General features: G+C 33.7%; 1 protein-coding gene across 1 annotated transcript; it reads left to right on the top strand.

Annotated features, from left to right (window-relative positions):
• Window positions 1-1,434: 1,434 nt before the first annotated feature.
• On the top strand, window positions 1,435-5,472 carry LOC127084858 (aspartyl protease family protein At5g10770). The gene is made up of 3 exons (XM_051025375.1): window positions 1,435-1,656; window positions 3,655-4,119; window positions 4,330-5,472. Exons 1-3 carry the CDS (start codon window positions 1,485-1,487, stop codon window positions 5,154-5,156), a joined length of 1,464 nt encoding a protein of 487 aa, XP_050881332.1. The 5' UTR covers window positions 1,435-1,484; the 3' UTR covers window positions 5,157-5,472.
• The last annotated feature ends 14,522 nt before the right edge of the window (window positions 5,473-19,994 follow it).

The following is a 19,994-nucleotide window of genomic DNA, read 5'->3' as shown; positions in this document are numbered from 1 at the left end:
ATGAAAAATCCTTTTACTCTTCTTGGCATTTTCCTTTCGATCTCGTGTTCTTCTCATTGAAGCGAGCTTGCAAAGTGATTTCCACCTTTGACTTATCATAATTTCTCTCCTTCATCCTTTGCTCATGAGCCTCAAGAGAGCTTTACAACTCATCTTTACTCATCATTGCAAGATCCTTCGATTCCTCAATCGTTATAACTACATTGTCAAATCTTGGTGTTAAAGAATGCAATATTTTCACGACAACATACTGCTCCGTGACTGTTTCTCCGCCTGACATCACATGATTTACCAACCGAGTGATTCTCGTTGTAAAATTCTTGATTGTCTCCCTTTCTTTCATTTGAATCAATTTTAGTTGACGCTTTTGAGTTGAATCACATTGATGGATCAAAAACATCACCTTAAAATCCTTCTTCTTCTCTTCCTTATGCCTTGCCTGTTGTGCACTCGTTGCACCAACGACAAGAGGATTCACCCCGTTCTTGATCACTTCAAGAACATCTTGGAAGACAAACAACACTTTTATTTTGTTGAACAATTTATCGTAATTCTTCGCATCAAGGATAGGTAGGTTTGCATAGATTCTTCATTGGAAACATAATTCATGTTAAACACTAGGTGTTTGTGGATCAGAACCATGGTCTTGATGCCAAATTTTGGAACTTTGAACCACAAGGTTGGTGAACAAAGGTGGAGAAATTTGGAATATGGAAAGTAAAAGAGGAAAATTGAGAGAGAGAGAGAGAGAGAGAGAGAGAGAATTGTCATTATTTAGGATGAGAATGCATCCAACACATTTATACAAGTGTTATAATATAATTGAGATCAAAAGCAAACAATTGCATAACAGAAAAAGTACAAAACTCGGATGTGTAATCGATTACACCATTTGGCTAACTGATTACAACCGACACTAACAATTAAAATAACTTCAGTGATAACCGATTAACATCTAAGGTTAATCGATTACAACTTCGGAATCTTCACTTTTCTACCATATCAGAAGTGTTTTTGGTTTTGCTGTAACCGGTTACACCTCGAATTAACCGGTTACAACTCTGAAATTATCAATATAATATTTAACAACCCATCATATATTGATATTGATAGTGTTCTTTTATGCACTGTTAAAATTAATCTAAGATAATGATTAAAATAAGTCTATCATTAATTTCGATAATTAATTATTTCATAATTTTAACACAAAGAACATCATTGCACCATGTACTGGCCTGCATCTAGAAAATGTTAAAAATCCACAGTAGGTTTTCTCACAAGTCAACATAGTCAAAATGTGTCGCACATTTACTAATGAATACTATCGATATAGTACTACAAACTTCAACTCAATGAAATAGTTTGGTTAGTTATATATAATATGTGACGTGTGAAATTGATCATTTATTGGTCCTACATCCATAATTTAGTTCTATAAAAACCGAGCACCCGACAAGTAGTGTGTTCAAAAGCATCTACTTAGTATGGCTTTCCCAATGTCTCATTTCTTGTTACTTTCTCTTCTTGTTGGTCTCTTTTTCTTTTGCTTTTTAGAGAAAGGTTTTGCCATTGAAGAACTTTCATGGGAAGAAAGACACCATCTTGTTCAAATCAACTCTCTCTTACCATCATCTTCTTGCAGTTCTTCAACCAAAGGTCAATTCAATCTTTCATGTTAATTTCCCTCTCCCCCAATGGGTTAAGCTTAATTGTTGTTAGTGTTTTTAATTACATGCATGCTAGAAACTTTTATTAAATTATTGTTAATCTTTATGTCTTTTAATTACTATTCTAACTATTTTTTTTTATAATTTTATTGAATTAATAACTGGTGAGTTTGTCCAATATATTGATTATTCAACATATTTAAAAAATTAGTTGTTTATTTATAATAATAGCTAGAATATTTACCAAATAAATTGAGATACATAATAATTAGTAGTGGCATATAGTAAATAGAAATTTAATTAGATTTTTTCCTAATTAACTAATATATGGTTAACCTTGGCTTATGGTATATGGTACAACTAGTAAACTATCCTCTCTTGTTTTGTGGTTCATATACTAAATAGTCAATTCATTGGGAAAAATAATGTTTTTTTAACTCTTCATACTTATTATAGTTTTTTTTTGTTTTTTTGCTCGATGTATTTTGATACTATTACGATCATTTTTATTATAAATGAAAATATATTTTTAGGTTAATATGTATTTAGTCTATATATTAAACTAGATACATCAATCATTTAATAAATTTAAAAATTAGTTTTTATTTTTAATAATAATTAGAGAACCTACTTAAATTTATTGAATTATGTCAATTTGTTTCAATGGTTGGCATCATTTTGTCACGAGAATATTCACATGGAACCCACTATATTGTGCTAATGAAAGGTTACTACTTGGTTTGGTATATAAATATGGAACCCACCATCACATATTAAAGATAGGAAGGATAAAGGAACAAAAGCCACCTACCACTCACATAATTCTTATTTGAATAACCAATTTTATTAATATTAACAATTAATTTTAAATTTCTCTAATTTATAAATAATAAAAAAACATAGACACATAAAACAAATATATATAAAACTAACCAAAAACATTTTGATAAAATGGTCAAAAATCTTTTTTTTTCTTAACGCCGAATCGAACTTGATTTTCGGCTCGACGGATTCAATATTTGATTATGAAGTGCAAAATTTTGTCACAAAAATAATAATTGACATGTTTTTTTCTTTCTATTCCTTAGTAGAGACAAAATGTTAAATTTATAATCACGGGTCATGAGAACACATTCAATCAATACATAAGACACTATTTGACTGAAAGACTCATAACATTCACGGGTCATTGATCACTATTATAACTCTGTATACATACACTAAACTCGAAGAATTCATCACTTGTGACATTGTATTTTGTTCATTTATTTATAATAATTTATCTTTATGAAAGAAAAAAATACAAAATTTATTCACGTTTGGCACCAACACACAATAAGTTAAAAAACAAATAACAAGTGGCTAATTTTCACTTTTACAACACGTCATCTTTTAGGCAAGTTTTGTATAGCTGAAGATATTGACAAATTTTGGCCAAAAGATTCAACTTTTCTCCAATTTTCATACGCGTAAAAGAAACCAAAAAGTTCTTAGAGTTTGCTCAATGATTACACAAGATGAGAGTGCTATTATTTATATCATAGAGTATAAGAGAATTAATATATTGTTTGTGATAATTATTTGTCGTATTAATGATTATTTTTGGAGCTAAAGTAGTGGGAAAACTGTAAGTTGGAAAACTAATATTTTTTAATAAAAAACTATATTAAATTCCATTATTGGGTAGTTTAGTTATTTATATGTACCTAACTAATAATATAAAACAATTATTCTTGAGTATAAATAACTCTCACTTGATATAAATATATAACAAATTAAAGATAAGATTTTGTCTTTGAGTCTTGTCTTTGTGAGTGATATGTTTCAAATATCTCTAGATTCCTTAGGTATAGTCATTCTCATCCTTAGAATAATTTATGCAAATATGACATTAATTATTGATTTTTTTTTATTAATTTTAAAGTAATGGTTAAGCCACAATAATCTGACACCACTAAACACGGTTCATTCATTTTTTGAATTTCAGGTCCAAAAAGAAAAGCATCATTAGATGTATTACACAAACATGGCCCATGTTCCCAACTGAATAACAATGGAAAAGCAAATTCTATTCCAACACATAGTGATATTCTAAATCATGACAAAGAAAGAATAAGCTATATTCACTCAAAGCTATTATCATCATCCAGTAACAATAACAACAATAAGGTGGAAATAGAATTGGATTCTTCTTCTTCAGCTAGTTTACCTGCAAAATCTGGTAGCTTAATTGGATCAGGAAACTATTATGTTGTTCTTGGACTTGGTACTCCTAAAAAAGATTTATCACTTATTTTTGATACCGGTAGTGATCTTACTTGGACTCAATGTCAACCTTGTGCTCGTTCTTGTTATAAACAAATAGATGAAATATTTGATCCATCAAAGTCTACTTCTTATTACAATATCACATGCACTTCTCCAGATTGCACTCAACTCTCTTCGGCTACAGGTATATATTCATGAGTATATCAGTATTTTAAAATGAAAAATATGATTTGACAAAAAAACATGTCTGTCTTTGATTAATGATGTAAAAATACTTTACAAGATTATTGTATATTTCGTTTTCTGTATATGTATTATGATCATGATCATGAAATATTTACATATTTTGTAAAAAAATTTACTTTGTGGATGTAAATTGTATGTTTTTTTACAGGAAATGATCCCGGCTGTTCTTCATCGACAAAAGCATGCATATATGGGATCCAGTATGGCGACCAATCTTTCTCGGTCGGATACTTCAGCCGCGAGCGGCTGACTGTAACATCGACAGATGCTGTCGATGGTTTTTTATTCGGTTGTGGACAAAACAACCAAGGCCTATTCGGCGGCTCAGCCGGTCTGTTAGGCCTTGGTCGTCATCCAATCTCCTTTGTCCAACAAACCTCTCAAAAATACTATAAAACTTTTTCTTATTGTCTTCCCTCCACTTCCAGCGCCGTTGGCCACCTCACATTCGGCGCCACCCGTAACAAGTATGTAAAATACACTCCTTTCGCCCCTTTCTCCAGTAGCAATTCCTTCTACGGACTCGACATTGCTGGGATCAGCGTCGGAGGAACCAAGCTTCCAATCTCGCCCTCTCTTTTCACCTCCGGTGGCGCCATTATCGACTCCGGCACTGTCATTACACGGCTGCCACCTACCGTCTACGCCAGCCTTCGCGATTCCTTCCGCAAAGGCATGGCGAAGTATCCGAACGCATCAGCTCTTTCGATTTTAGACACATGCTATGATCTTAGCGGGACCAAGATTGTGTCTATTCCAAAGGTTGCTTTTTTCCTCGGCGGAGGTAACACGTTGGAAATCGCCGCGCCGGGAATACTTTACGTGGCGAGTTTGAAGCAAGCTTGTTTGGCGTTTGCAGCAAATGGTGATGATAGTGATGTTACTATCTTTGGGAATGTGCAACAAAGGACACTAGAGGTTGTTTATGATGTTGGTGGTGGTAAGATTGGATTTGGTTACAATGGTTGCAAGTGAAAGTGAAGTTAGTTTTGAATATTTTGATCAATGAAGGGTTCTCTTGATCAACTTATTTGATGTTATTGCATACTAGCACTAAATAATTATGTGGGGGTTGGAATAGAAAGAAAATGGAAGAGATAGAAATGTGGAAAAATTTGTGTTATTTAGTGGTTGAAGAAGACTTTGTTGGAAATGTGTAACATATATTGATTGAGGGGGCTATATGGATGTGTAATTGTTCGCAATTGTTCATAGATTTGTAATTTGAAACAAGTGTAAGCTTGTTTATGGTATTATAAGGTTTATTGAATAAAAGAACTTCTTGTTTCAATTATGACTTTAACTATTGATCACTTGTGTCTAAAAATGGACATTATGTTATCTCTCACTTGTTCTTGTTTAAAAGTTAATATCTTTAATTTCATGGATTTCACTTGTAAGTCTTGTAAGTAAAACTAGTTATTGGATGAATTGTGATACTATTACTAAACCAAATAAATTTGGCAGTCTTGGAATTCACTCGATGAGAAATTTCAGTACTTCCCTTTTATGGAAACATATTTGGGATTTGTTCCATGATACGAAAAAATAGGAAAAATAGGAAAAACGTACATGTACAAGAATAGTCGTCCACTATTAAAATGACATAGTAATTTTCAACCAAACACATGGTTTTGAATGGATCAAAAAGATCCATACACAAATATCGTAAAAACCTATTTGTAAAAATAATATTTTTCATTATAAAGGATACATTAACTTGTTAACTCTTTTGGTATGCATCGCATGAGCTATCTTTTCATAACATGTTATGAAAAACCACTATGAAGATAACATTTCATGTCCGATATCATTAGAAATACCTATATTATAAATTTAAGTGTTAATTCTCGATACAAAAATCATTTTGAATCCTTTAACGTTAGTATAATGCATATTTTCTCTAGGTAAGATAAGGCATATATGTTTCTCATTTAATTTTGATGGTTTTTTTTCGAGAAATGTGAAAGAGAATATACATTTTTTAATTTCATGACTTTTATTAATAAAAACAGAATAAAGCAAAATGATCATTTTTATTACAGTATATACATTTAAGAATATTGCATTTACATGTCCTTTTGCATTTATATATTACTAAAAAAAAATATCACTGCTTTTAGGTTTATAGTCTAGACCAATTTTATTTTTAGAGACTCTTTGATTATTTAAAATGATATTCAAGTTATCTCTTTCTTTGATAAACTTATAAAGTGTGTGATGCATATTTTAATTTCTATTTTGTAAAATATTGCATTGTTTAAATTTGATAGGTTTAATAAGGTTCTCATAATAATAAGGAGAAGAATGAGAAAAAGAGGTTTGAATTAAAACATTTTATTTTTATATGAGGCTATCTATTTATTTCAGTCAATTTTTATTTTCTATTTTAAGGGAAGCGGTAGTAAGTTTAGAGGCAAAAACGGCAAAAACAACATTTTTTTTAAATTTACTTGATTCTCTATCTAACGTTTTAAAGGTGCGAAAAAATCATTATAATTAAAGTAGGAAGTTATATATTTTTCTCATTGCCTTCATGATTTTTCATAAGGCAAATGTTTGTTTCTTCCACTTTCTTAGAATCATCTGAAGACTTCGTATCATTGTCATCTCAAGCTCTATGTGTCTTTTTTGTTTTTGGTTCTGAGGAGAATTCGACTTCATATGCCATTTTCTTTCCACATTAAAAACATGTTGGTACAGACAAAGATTTTCCTTCGTTTTTGTGTTGAAAACTTTGTTGATTGTCATGCTTTATGAAGTTTTTAAATTTTATGAATAAAAAAGTAATATCTTCATTAGTATTCGAATATCTTCATTCTTTGACCTTAAGAGTGATAATTTTCTTCTTTTTGTCTCCTTCTTCATCCTTAACTAGCCTTTTTAGTTTAATTTTGTCTTTCTTTAATTTTCTAAACAAGGTAGCCAAATTCACATAAGAAAAGTTCATAGGTTTATAAATCAAGGTAACTTTAGGTTGCTACTTACGTTTTACGCATCTTAGGACTTTGTTAACCAAATCCTAATTAAGAAAAGTTTTACCTAGAGTTCTCATATGATTCAGAATGTGAATAAAATGTTTTTCCATATTCTGAATGTTTTCCTCAGGTTTCATTCTAAAAAGCTCTTACTCGTGGGTCAATGTCTTCATCATATCTCTTTTTATCTCGGTTGTACCTTCATGGATAAGTTGAAGGGTATCCCACATTTTTGTAGTATATTATAGTGAGAAACACGTAAAAACTCATCAATAGTGAGAGCAGTAATAATGCTAGAGTTTTTCCTTTCATATTGTGTTGCATTTTTTCCTTACCCTCTTTGGTCCAAATTTCTCTAGTTTTGTTTTTCACAACACTATCAAAAAGAGGAATGGGAAGAAGGATATTATTTATAGAAGTCCAGATATCATAATCCATCCCCTTTATGAAGATTATCATATTCTTTTTCCAATAAGAATACTCCTTCTCCATTGAAGGTATGAGTCTGTTTAGTGAATCGCTTGAAGTCATTCAGACATCCTGAAATGATTAGTCTTATAACAATAGTTAGGCTCTAATGCCACTTGTTGAGTAAGGAAATCCAAACATAAGACCATGGGGATGGAGGGGACTGGGGTGAATTTTGATATTTGGATTTTAAAAAAACAAAATTATATTAGATTGAGTCATTTTAAAAACAGGGTAGAAACAAATAATAAGCAACCAAAACTCCAGAGACATAAAATAATGAGATGGAGTTTGGAGATATCACACCAGCAAATTATCCTGATTCAACCTTAAACCACGTGACATACTCATGTCCTCCCAAGAGTTTCCTCTTGAAATTTCTATTATCAACATCTTAAGCTTTTACATAGGCTTAGCCCAACAACCTTACACCAAGTTTTTTAAAGGTTTAATTTATCTTGAAACCTTCAAGTTTATTATAATAGCACAAGAGACTAAGCTCTTGAATAAATAAATTTCAAATAGTAACAAAAAGATATAACTCTTTGATGAAGTTTTTCATTTTCTTAACACTAAGGCAATCTTGAGCTTTTACATAGGCTTAGCCCAACAACCTTACACCAAGTTTTTTAAAGGTTTAATTTATCTTGAAACCTTCAAGTTTATTATAATAGCACAAGAGACTAAGCTCTTGAATAAATAAATTTCAAATAGTAACAAAAAGATATAACTCTTTGATGAAGTTTTTCATTTTCTTAACACTAAGGCAATTTTTAGTGAATAAAACTGATAACATAAGAAGAATGAATGAGAAAAGAGAGTATATATTTTAGAAAATTCGTGATTTGGAAGTGAGGAAAGTACTCCTTTAAATAGGAAAAAATTTAGCTTAAAAAGGTATCAATCCATGGGCTAGGATGTTGTCTAACCTATTAAAAATGATAAGCTAATTGATTAAGTTAAGCCAAAAAATAAAATCCTAATTTTCTATATATCTTAATTGATTATAGGACTTCCTAATCAGTTAGGATCCAAATTCGCCCCTTAATCGATTAGATGACAGCCGTAACCAATTTGATAGTGAGTCCACCTTTTCTAATTTCTCATAATTTCTTCTTAATCAATTAACCATTTGTCAAGGTTGGTTTTTAGAAGAATTTTAGAAGATGTAAAATTTAAAATCGTTTTAGTGCATGTGTGTATCACCTTTATAATGCAAGACTACTCATGCTTAATTTACATACAAGTGATCAAATACAAGATAAAAATACTAAGTGCAGAATTAAAAGGACTTTTACACTTTTAATTCCTTTTGTTTGATTGATTCAACTTCTTTTAACTCTTTATAGAGAAACTTGAATACTTTTCTTTATGCTTGCTTCTTGACTGATGATGCTCGTGATTTGACTTTTCCTTTTGCAATTGTCATCATCAAAACCTTTAGAAGATTTTAAACTACACACTAGATAGAACTAAATTTACTAATTCAACAACTTTAATTCTAAGGTGCATATAAATTTTATAAAGAATAATTATGATAATATATATAATAGTGATGTAATTAAGAAAAAAAATGAATAAGTCTTGAATATAGTATAATTCAAATTCAAGATAATTTGCATTTAAGTTTCATGTGAGTTTACATTTGAACTTGAGTTGAATTTGGGTGAATATATAAGCCCAAAGTGAATTGCGTTTGTAACAGAATTAAGAATTTGAGAAATAGAATTTGAAAGTTAGTTACAAATCTCTCTCTCTCTCTCTCTCTCTCTCTCTCTCTCTCTCTCTCTCTCTCTCTATCTATCTATCTATCTATCTATCTATCTATCTATCTATCTATCTATCTATCTATCTACCTCTATTCTCTGCATTCTTTTCATCTTCGTCTTCTTCACTCTTGTGCATTAATATAGGTTCATTGTTGAATTCCAATAATTGGTATCAGAGCTACGGTTCTGATTCACGGGAAACACGAGTGTAGTGAGGTGTGTGATTGATTTTGTTCCTAAAATTCGCGTTGAATTGAAGTTCAAAATCGAGGAGAATCACATATCTTGATTCTCAGGGTTTGGGAAACACGAGTGTTGGTAAGAACTGAGGGATTTGCACAAGAACAAAGATGAACGGTGGAAACGATAGTTTGAACACAACGCTTCTAATAGGTCTGCAACTGCACAGAAATACCGTAGTATAAAAAGATCGAATCCACAGAGATTAAGTGTCAATCGTATCGTTATATATCACTTCAATATAAATCTAAGGCTAATAATAATAATTTGGATGAAAAAAACTAAATAAGTTAGTATGAAAAATAAATTAAGATGGAGACTAGAATGTTGCTCGCATCGACCAACAGTACTCGCAAAAGCGTAATAACAATTAATTAAAATGGGATAGTATTTTATTATAATAAAAAAATTAATTTAAAGGAATGATTTGCTTTTGTGCGGCCGAAATTGAGTTTTAGCCTAAAATCTATACTGGCGCTTTCGCGTGCTCAACATATTAAAGTGCAAAACTTCTACTTTCGAAAATTAATTACTTTCAATTAATCAAAAAGTTGTTTAAAGTGAAAAATAAGCTTAAAGGTATTACGAGCTTTCGCGCGTCTAATACCGGATTTTAAATGCATAATAGCATGTTTTCGTGTGTCCATTTATGGCCTTAAAATCCCTTTTTGAAAATAATTATGTTTGCAATTTAAAGAAAACTTGCTTTCGAAGTGCAGTTAATTAAATTCTGAATTTCTACTTAAGTCAAATACAGATTTTGTTCTTTCAAATCTGAACCGGTATCTCTAAATGGTGCTTTCGTAGTGAATATTAAAGTTAAAAATAGATTAAAATTAAGTCTTTAAACAAATCCTATTTAATTGTTTAATTTATGACTTAAATGGGAGCATCGTCGGAACGACGTTCCTCACATTTCGGGCTCTAAGAATTTAGTCGGATATATTGTTAACAGAATAAAAGTAGATACTGGAAATTAATTATAACATACAAAACATACTTAATATATTATAATAATAATAAACTAGGCACATGTAAGTAGTGATAACAAGTAGAAAAATAGTAAATTTGAAATCTGAAACAAGTACTAAACAATGTTGGAATCAAACTCCGAAAATCTGATGTCGACAAGAATACAATACGATCGATCCAAAAGTATACTGGAATTTTTCAGAACTTAAACTTAAACTGCATTTTTCACTCAGTGTGAGCAAATAAGCGCTTTTATAAAACTAAAATTTCTGCTTAAAAATAAACTCTAAAGAATATGATAGAAATTCTGAATTCTAAACACATATTTATAGACCTAAAATCCGTATACAAGTGTCCTAAATCGTGCAAAAAGTAGTGGAGAGATGTACGGAAAATAGAAGGTCAAGTCACAAAACGTGACTGAAAATATGAACTGTAGAACCATGACGGGCGTCATGGCCCTGACGCCCTGCTCGTCATGGACAGTGGAGAGATGACGGGCATCATCTATGTGACGGTTTACCCGTCATCCATCTGGCGCTCAGATTCTTCATATTTTATCCTTTTGTGCTGACGCCTTTGACTTTCCACATCATGACGTGCATCACCTCTTCCGGGAGGGCGGCATATTAGTGTATAAGGGTGTTTTGGCTTCGGTTTTTGCCGTTTTGCATCATTTCTTCATCTGGTCGCTCATGAAACCTAAATACCTGAAATAGAGACAATGTACAAGCATAATACTATAAAATGGAAAAGAAAATGACTCAAATTTTCATGTGAATTAAGTCGAAAATATGATACTTTTTTGCGTTATCAAACTCCCCTACACTTGAACCTTGCTTGTCCTCAAGCAAGTTAGCTAGCATATGCTCAATGAAATGTAGCAACATAGTATAAAATGCATAAGGAAAAACAAAGCATCGGAATTAATCATACGTGGCTGATGAAAATTAGTTCAGCTAGGATCAACTCAATAGGTACTAATGCAACACTAAGGGTATTGTAATAACACAAACCACTCTCATGGACACAAGTATCCCTCCTATAGTTCCAATCATTTCATTGAATAAAAGTATAATTTCCCTATTTGTTTTATCATCTTTCGTTCGTGACAATCACATTAAGATCATTTATCTTACACACATGGCAGACAGTTTGTTTAGTGATTATGATAAAAAAAATATATCTCATTGGATTTTCACAATTTTTCTCTTTCTTTTTCAAAGATACATTTTCCTTCTTCTTTTTGCAAGTTCAACCACCTGTTGGGATAAATGACCGAGTGAGGGTCACCTAACTTAGTAAATGCGATATCACCTTTTTATTTAACTATTGCATCACGAGATCATTCACTTATTATTTGTCGACCAACCCAACTCAAATGTGTGCCTATAGATGGTGTTTGACTGATAAAAACTACTTTGAGGATTACTAATAAAATATGAGCTTAATACTAGAATTCAATGGGGATTAAACTAACATGCATAATTGGGAGGCTTGAGGTGTTAGGACAATACCGATTTTGTCGGATTTTCCCAAGTCTCCTCAACCTAGCCTTTCCTCTTTTCACAACCTATATAGTTTTAAATCAAACTAAGCTTCCTAAATTTTTTCAAAAATTTTTGGTAGGGCTCAAGAAAATAGGAAATTCAATAAACAACAGAATACCACGCATAAATACTCGACATCACATGCAAATGACTCAAAACATACACTACGTTATGAAAATAAAAATAACTACGGGATAAAAGCACCAATAGCATAAAATAAACTAAGAAATCAAAATGAAATATAATAAAAAGTGATAAAATAAATTAAAGCAATAAAATTCCTCCCCTGCACTTAAATCTGACATACTCTTCAATGTCAGAAAATAAGAGCAAAATAGGGAGGTAGGACCTGGTGAGAGAGAACTCAATGTTGACCATGACCTCGACCTCGTCCTCAATGGGGTCCGTAGTGAGGAAGCAACAAGTACATACCCATACCCTACATAAAATGGAGCATATCCTACATCATGTTGCCATAGTAGGTCTAGTTCTGTAGGTATATGGACTCCCTCTACTTTAGGCCAAGCATCATCCATTTCAGAGGATCAGTCAGGTTTAATATCATATGTTGGTTCTGCGCCTAAGAATCATTTAACTATTGTTGTAACTGCTAAATCATCTCTTGGTTGTGCAAGTCAGTAGAATGCAAAGTCTTCATGTGAGCCATCATATCCATCTGCTGCTGATGCATATTTAAGAATAGCAGGTCACGCTTTGTATCAGCATCATTGTGCGCATGCACTTCGCATCTCAGATCCGTGATCTCATGCCTAAAGGCATTATAATCCTATTCGGCGTCGACTGATGGTAACATGATGTATCTGCTTAAAGGTTAGAGTAATATGGTGGTGTATGAGCAGGTGAAATGTGATGTTGAGGGGAAAAGTGTGGAGGGGGATATGGAGTTCGGGTGTGGTGCGTAGGTGTCGAAGAGTATCGCTCTCTCTGGTCTAACTCCTCATATGTATCACCACCACCGCCCACTCCAATGTCCATAGGTACGGCCTCGACGTCTTTGTCGATTGCTAGGCACATGCTATGATCTTAACGGGACCAAGATTGTGTCTATTCCAAAGGTTAATTTTTTCCTTGGCGGTGGTAACACGGTGGAAATCGCTGCTCGGGGATACTTTATGTGGCGAGTTTGAAGCAAGTTTGTTTGGCATTTGCAGCAAATGATGATGTTACTATCTTTGGGTACATGCAACAAAGGACAATAGAGGTTGTTTATGATGTTGGTGGTTGATCGGTCTCCAATTCTACTTATTTTATGACACTTATTCGACACAATTTCACAAAGTCGGTAACATATTATTCTACCTATTTTGTTATTCTATTTAGTAAATTAGATGTTTGCATTTTTATTTCAGTTTGTTTATTTTCTTTGGTTTGCGTCATTATACTCGATTTTATGTCTCCTTGTGGTAGTTTTATTGGTTTCAGGTGTAAGCAAGAATACCGAAGGACTCGCCAAGGGAATCGGGCGTTCCGGGCCCGTCGGAAGAGGAAAGTTGATGATACAGTAGCCCTGACACGGCCACCCGTGTTTCCCAACACGGCCCGTGTCAGGAGAAGAGGGGTCAGGGCCAAAAATAGGGAGCTGACATAGGTTCCCGTGTCAGCTGATACGACCCGTGTTAGCCACCCTGGAAGGGGCGTGTTAGCCTTTGCAGCCATACAGCCAACACGGTCGTTCGTATTTCCTGACACGGCCAGTGTTGGCTTGGACACTTCATTTTCCAATTTTTGCTATATTTTAGCACGACTGATCCCAGAGGGCATTTTGGACTTTTACTACATCAAATATGCGATCAGGAACTATTTAGGGAATTTTTGAATACGGAGAACGGGACTTTTACACGATTACAGATTTGGTACGATTAAGATTGAAGCGATCAAGAGCTGCAAAGAACGGAGGTCCTTCAAGAGCGGACGCGATTAAATATCAGAGGGATTCCCTTACTATTGTAATGTCTAAATTTTATATTGTATCTTATTTGAATAATATGAGTGGTTAAACCCCCCAATGCTAGGGGGTGTCCCTAAATTGATCGTGTAATGACTCTGAATTGTTAATTTCCTTAATATATGATGTTGTTTGTCAATTTCAGTGTGCAATATTTGTAATGCTTTCTTTATCAGAAAAATAAGGATTATTATATGGTTAACAATTAGCGGGATTGCAATTGTTAAGGTTTTTATACAGTGAAACCATAGTAGATATCACCTAGGGCTAAGGATACCCTATGGTTACCGGTTTTATCTTGTTAATTCGTATTGATTGGTTCATTATAATCGCCTAAGGACTTAGTGATTAGAATGAATGATCAAAGGTTTCCCTCTGAGGTCTTAGGAGGAAACAATTTTAAGATTCGGTAATTGAACATTTTGAATTGTTTAAGGAGATATACATTTAAGGTAATTACAGGAGATTTTCATACACCATCCTTGGCATATTTTTCTAAATTGTGAAAAATATTTATTCTATTTTTTTTTCTCATTCCCTTATACAGTGATTTTTTACAAAACCCCAACTATTTGTTTTGTTCAATTGAGTCACAATTTAAACTTGTATTGTTGTGCAGTCCTCGAGATCGATCTTTGGGAAACATCCCTATTATTACTACATTGGCAAAATAGTACACTTGTTGTTTTCCCGATCAAGTTTTTGGCACCGTTGTCGGGGATTGCGAAATATAAAGTTTAAATTATTTGAATTGAAATTTTGTTGCTCTGCAACTAAATTCCCCCCCCCCCCCTCCCCATTATTTTGATTAGTATCAACTAATTTGTGTTTGATATTTGTATGCGAGGTAAGGCCTCAACTGATTTTCCTTTTGACGCAAAAATCGAAAGAACTTTGCGGGCAAGACTCAGACAAGCTCGGTTGGCAAGACTGGAATCAGATAAAGAAGAACCTTCCATTCATTCAGGTTTAGATTCAGGTTCAGAGAGAGAGATCGAAGCAACGGCGGAGAATCCACCGCCACTAGAAAGATTGTTGGGTGACTACGGAGGTGAAAATGCACCAACCGGGAGATTAACAATTGTCAACCAACCAGTGAACGTGGCTAATTTCCAGTTACATCCCAGTACTATTAATCAGCTTGAAAGGAAACATTTCACTGGAAAGGTAAATGAAGATGCAAACAAGCATTTGCAGAGGTTTCTGACTATGAGCAACACTCTAAAATTTGATGGTCACACTGAAGAAGCTAAGAAGTTGAGAATGTTCCCATTCACCTTAGTGGAAGAAGCCAGATAATGGTTATATTCTCTACCTGCCGGTAGCATCACATCTTGGGAAGAGATGGAAAAAGCCTTCTTGAATGAGTATTTTCCAGCGTCAGTTTTTCTGCGGAAGAGGTATGAAATTCTGAATTTTAAGCAGAAGGACGGGGAAAATTTGGGAGACGCCTATAAGAGATTCAAGAGAGTCCTGGTCGCCTGCCAAAATCATAATATGGATCCAACCGAACAGATGCAGATATTTATGAATGGATTCAAAATAAAGGCCAAACAGTTGATTGATACCGCAGCCGGTGGCTCTACTAATTTCTCAACAACCACCAGTATCAAGAAGATCATTGAAGCTATTGCTGCTAATGAGCACTTGCAGTTGTACGATAGATATCAAAGTAAAACAGAAGGGGTTATCGATTAAAAGCTAGAAACCAATAAAATCTGTATCGAAGATATTATAGCTGCTGAAGTTGAGAAGAAGCTGAAGGCGATGAATATAGGTACCCAACAGGTGGCACAGGTCCAACCGACTCCTATTGTCTGTTGTGAGATTTGTAATGGTCCGCACCAAACGGTGTATTATTTTGAAACTCCTTAACAAGTGGAGGAAATCAAATTTTTGAAGCATAATAATCCTTATTCCAACACGTACAATCCGGGTTGGAAGAATTATCCCAACTTCTCATGGAAAGACTAGAAAGGGAACACTCCTCAACACGGCCAATACCAAACTCAATATCAACAACAACAACAACAGCAAGCCCCTAAGAAAGATGATTGGGAGACTACCATTGAAAGAATGGAAGCTCATAATGTTCAATTCCAAGAAGAAACTCGAAACAATCAGAAAAATACCACATCGTCCATAAAAAATTTTGAAGTCCAGATGGGTCAAATAGCATAACAATTAGCCTCGAGTTCTCAAGCATATGGTGCTCTACCTAGTGCAACTATGACAAATCCTAGAGAGCGTAATAATGTGAGCGTTGTGACAACAAGAAATGGTAAATCTGATGAAGTAGTTGACGAGATGGATGAAGAGGAAGATCAATTGATCGAAGTGGATCTTGAGATCAAAGAAAATGAAGTTGTGAGGAAAGAAGTAGTGACACCGAAACCAGTAGTGAAAGAAACAGTCAATGAGCCTAAGCCGGTTGTTAAGCTTCCTTTTCCAGAAACAAGAAAAAGGGACAACATGAGAAAAACTTTGAAAAGTTCCTAGTGTTGTTCAAGAAGCTAGAGATTAACATTCCACTCTTGGAGGCACTTGAACAAATGCCTACTTATGCCAAATTCATGAAGGACATCATTTCTAATAGGCATGCCATCGACACCAAATTTTTTTGTAATACCCCAAAATTTACCCTTCATTTTTCCTGGAAGCATGAGATTATGTTTTACACTTCATTAGCATCATATTAGGTCATACTCATTGCATACTGCATTAGTGACATGGAGATCAGGTTTTGATCGATCACTCCTTAACAGAAGGAGCCCACACAAAGCAAGATTGAGAATTGGACTTCATTTTCTAAGTATACAAGTCTCAAGGGTCTCAGGGGGGTCCAAGTATCTTATTATGGTCCTCAGTTCATCAGCGAAGGATTCAAAGCTATCAGAGTGTTCATCTGGATTTAATCAGAAATTAGGGTTTCATGGCTACCTGCAACAGGCAATATTTGGTTGGAAGTAGAGGAGCTCATCCATGTCATGATTATAGAGGCATATTGGCCTAGGAAGATTCACAATTATCTCAGAAAGATCCATTAGCAATCAGTGCAATCAGTTCCTGATCATTTTGCCCTAAAACTAGGGTTTGGTATAAAATCAGTTTATTTCTGATTCTTTGGGTGAAACTCTTTTCCATGGCCCTCCATATGTCCATAAGGGTCTACATATAAAAAATTAGCTCTTTATTTGAGCCAGAAGTGCTTCAATTGATCAATGGAATCGGGAATCAGACACTTTAGGAAAAGTCAACTGTGAGGGGAGAAAAGTCAAGTCCTGACATTTTGAGAGTGGAATATCAAAATACATGCCTAAGGGAGCCTACATGTGAAATTTGATCAAGGTTGGATCATGGATTCATCATTTAATCAGGAATTGGAAAAGTTACTTAATTTGGAAATGGTTGACTTTCCATTTAGGGCAAGTTTTCATGGTTGTTGCACTCACTTTAAGCCCATTTTGCATCAAGATAAAAGCTCCATTTGAAAATTTCTCCAACATTAAAGTTGTTCCTCTTGTTCCAAGATTTATATAGATATAAAGTTTGCTCCATTTGGATTAGAATTGAGAAAGTTATGCTTAGTCAAAGTGAGATATTTTTTTAGGACACTTAGAAAAATTTCTAATTCCAAAATCTTCAAAATTTGTCAAGACTTCTTGGCCAGTTTTCTTACACTTCAAGACATTATTTGAAAATACTTTCTTCACAATAATTGTACCTTGACTTGTCCTCTTTCACATCCTTTTTGAATCATCTCATTTGGATCCATGGTTTGAGAGATACATTCATTTAAAGTGGGCATCATGACTTGATTTTCTAGGCAGATTTTGGGTCTGGCTGGCCCAATCAGATTTTCTAAGCATGCTGCACAAACCAGTCACGTTTTTTTACCTCTTTTGGCCATGCATTGGACATCCATTCACTTAAGTTTGGCCCAAAATAACAACATTTTAAACCTCACTTCACACTTTTATTCTTATGGATAAATCACTTATTAAAAAGCCCATGAGAACACCTAATCCACCCTATTTAAGAAGCTGAAACCCTAACCCTAAAGGAGCATTGGAATTTCGTGGCAAGGAGGCAAAGCTTCATCACATATCATATTCCATTCCACTTCTATTTTCCATTAGGTAATCATCTCTTCCATGGCCATGTTTTGATATATCTACGCTTGCTTACCATGTTCATCACCATTAATCATTCCATTTTCATATTTCTTTTTCTTATTTAAAATATTTTCTTCGTCCATAAAACTACCCAAAAATACTTTTCACTTTTCTTAATGTTTTATTTAATTTTATATAATTTTTATATTCGTATTTTTTTAATATTAATATTTTATTTTAATTATTTATTCTAAATGGTCCATTTTAACACACTTTTTTTATTGATTTTATTTTTGTGACTTAAAATTATTGTTAGCATTTGATTTTTGGGATGAAGGTTGACCACTGTCTCATGGTCAACCTGACCTTTTCTTGGAATTTTATTTCACATTTTCAATTTATTTTGGATTTATTTTTGACCTAGTTTGGTTGGTTGACTTTTAATTTGACTTTTGTTTTATTTTAATTAATTCACGTATCAATTTTCATTATTTTTAAAATATTTTTGGGGATGATGATGTCCTGACCCCACCTTATTTAGTTTAATTTTTCATAATTTTCTTGATTAATTTGCTATTTATTTGTTATTTTTTAAGTTGACTTGAATTTTCAGTTGACTTCTTTATGATCGATGTTTGACTTAGGGATTGCTTATGGAAATTGAAGAGATCTTTTGATCCTCACTCGTTCATCTCATATTCCATGTATTAGAGGCCTTTTACATTGATTTTATTTGTTCCTTACCTCATTTCCTGATTAAATTATTCAGTGGACCCTTCGTGTGCATATTTTCATCTGTTTGATTCATTTGTTATCTTTTATACTTGTTTCTCTCATTCATACTTTCTATTGCTTGATTATTTAACATATTCATACTCCCATACATTGTTTAAATGCTCCATTATTTGATTCTTTGGTTTGATTATATATTTTTTATTTATCCGATCTGATTGATAACTGTTGCCTACTTGTATGATGTATGAGGCATATATTCTTATTGTTTGTTTGCCATAAATAATCCCCATTCATAACAAATGTACCCCTCTCCCATAAAGTGTATAATATTTATTTATTTATTTCTTTAGTCACCTGTTAATACAAGAATTAAAATGAACATCCGATAACCATTTCAAAATAAGATCAAAAGCTCGATCCAACGTCGAGTAATCATTTTTAAAACTTAACAGAACCAGCACGCATTCATCCATCCTCTTGTAAGTCGATTGCCTCAGGCATCGCCATCTACCTGTAAGTCGATTGCCTCCGGCATCGCCATCTACCCTTATCCGTAACTCCTCTTCGCGCTCCATCTGTCGACTCTTGTTCCCATTAGGTAGAACCCTTTGTATGATAACATAGGTAGAATTCCCTTATTCTTTGCATGCTAACATTAGGTAGATGTTCCCCTTTGTAAATCCTAACACATAGGTCCATATTGCATGACAACCCTAGAGTAGAGCTTCCCCACTTTTAGACCTTCCGTGCGTCTCCGATCTTGTGGCATGTCAGTCCGTTCTATTGCAAAGAGGTAACTGTCTAAGACTCGATTCAACGAGCTGCAACACCTACTGCTAGGACGTTGAACACACTTCCCACCCTCCTTTGACACAACTGGTGTCCTCTTTTGTAAGTCCATGTTCAGATGGCAATCCTTAACCCCTAGTTATCCGGACTACGTTTTGCTCTGATTCTCATTCCAGATGAGATACGTAGGCATAAGACGCGACGTCTTACCGAGCACACTTCTCTTTAACC

This window comes from Lathyrus oleraceus, chromosome 5, assembly GCF_024323335.1.
Source record: "Lathyrus oleraceus cultivar Zhongwan6 chromosome 5, CAAS_Psat_ZW6_1.0, whole genome shotgun sequence".
Lineage (NCBI taxonomy): Eukaryota > Viridiplantae > Streptophyta > Magnoliopsida > Fabales > Fabaceae > Lathyrus > Lathyrus oleraceus.
This window is presented reverse-complemented; position numbering and strand designations above follow the sequence as displayed.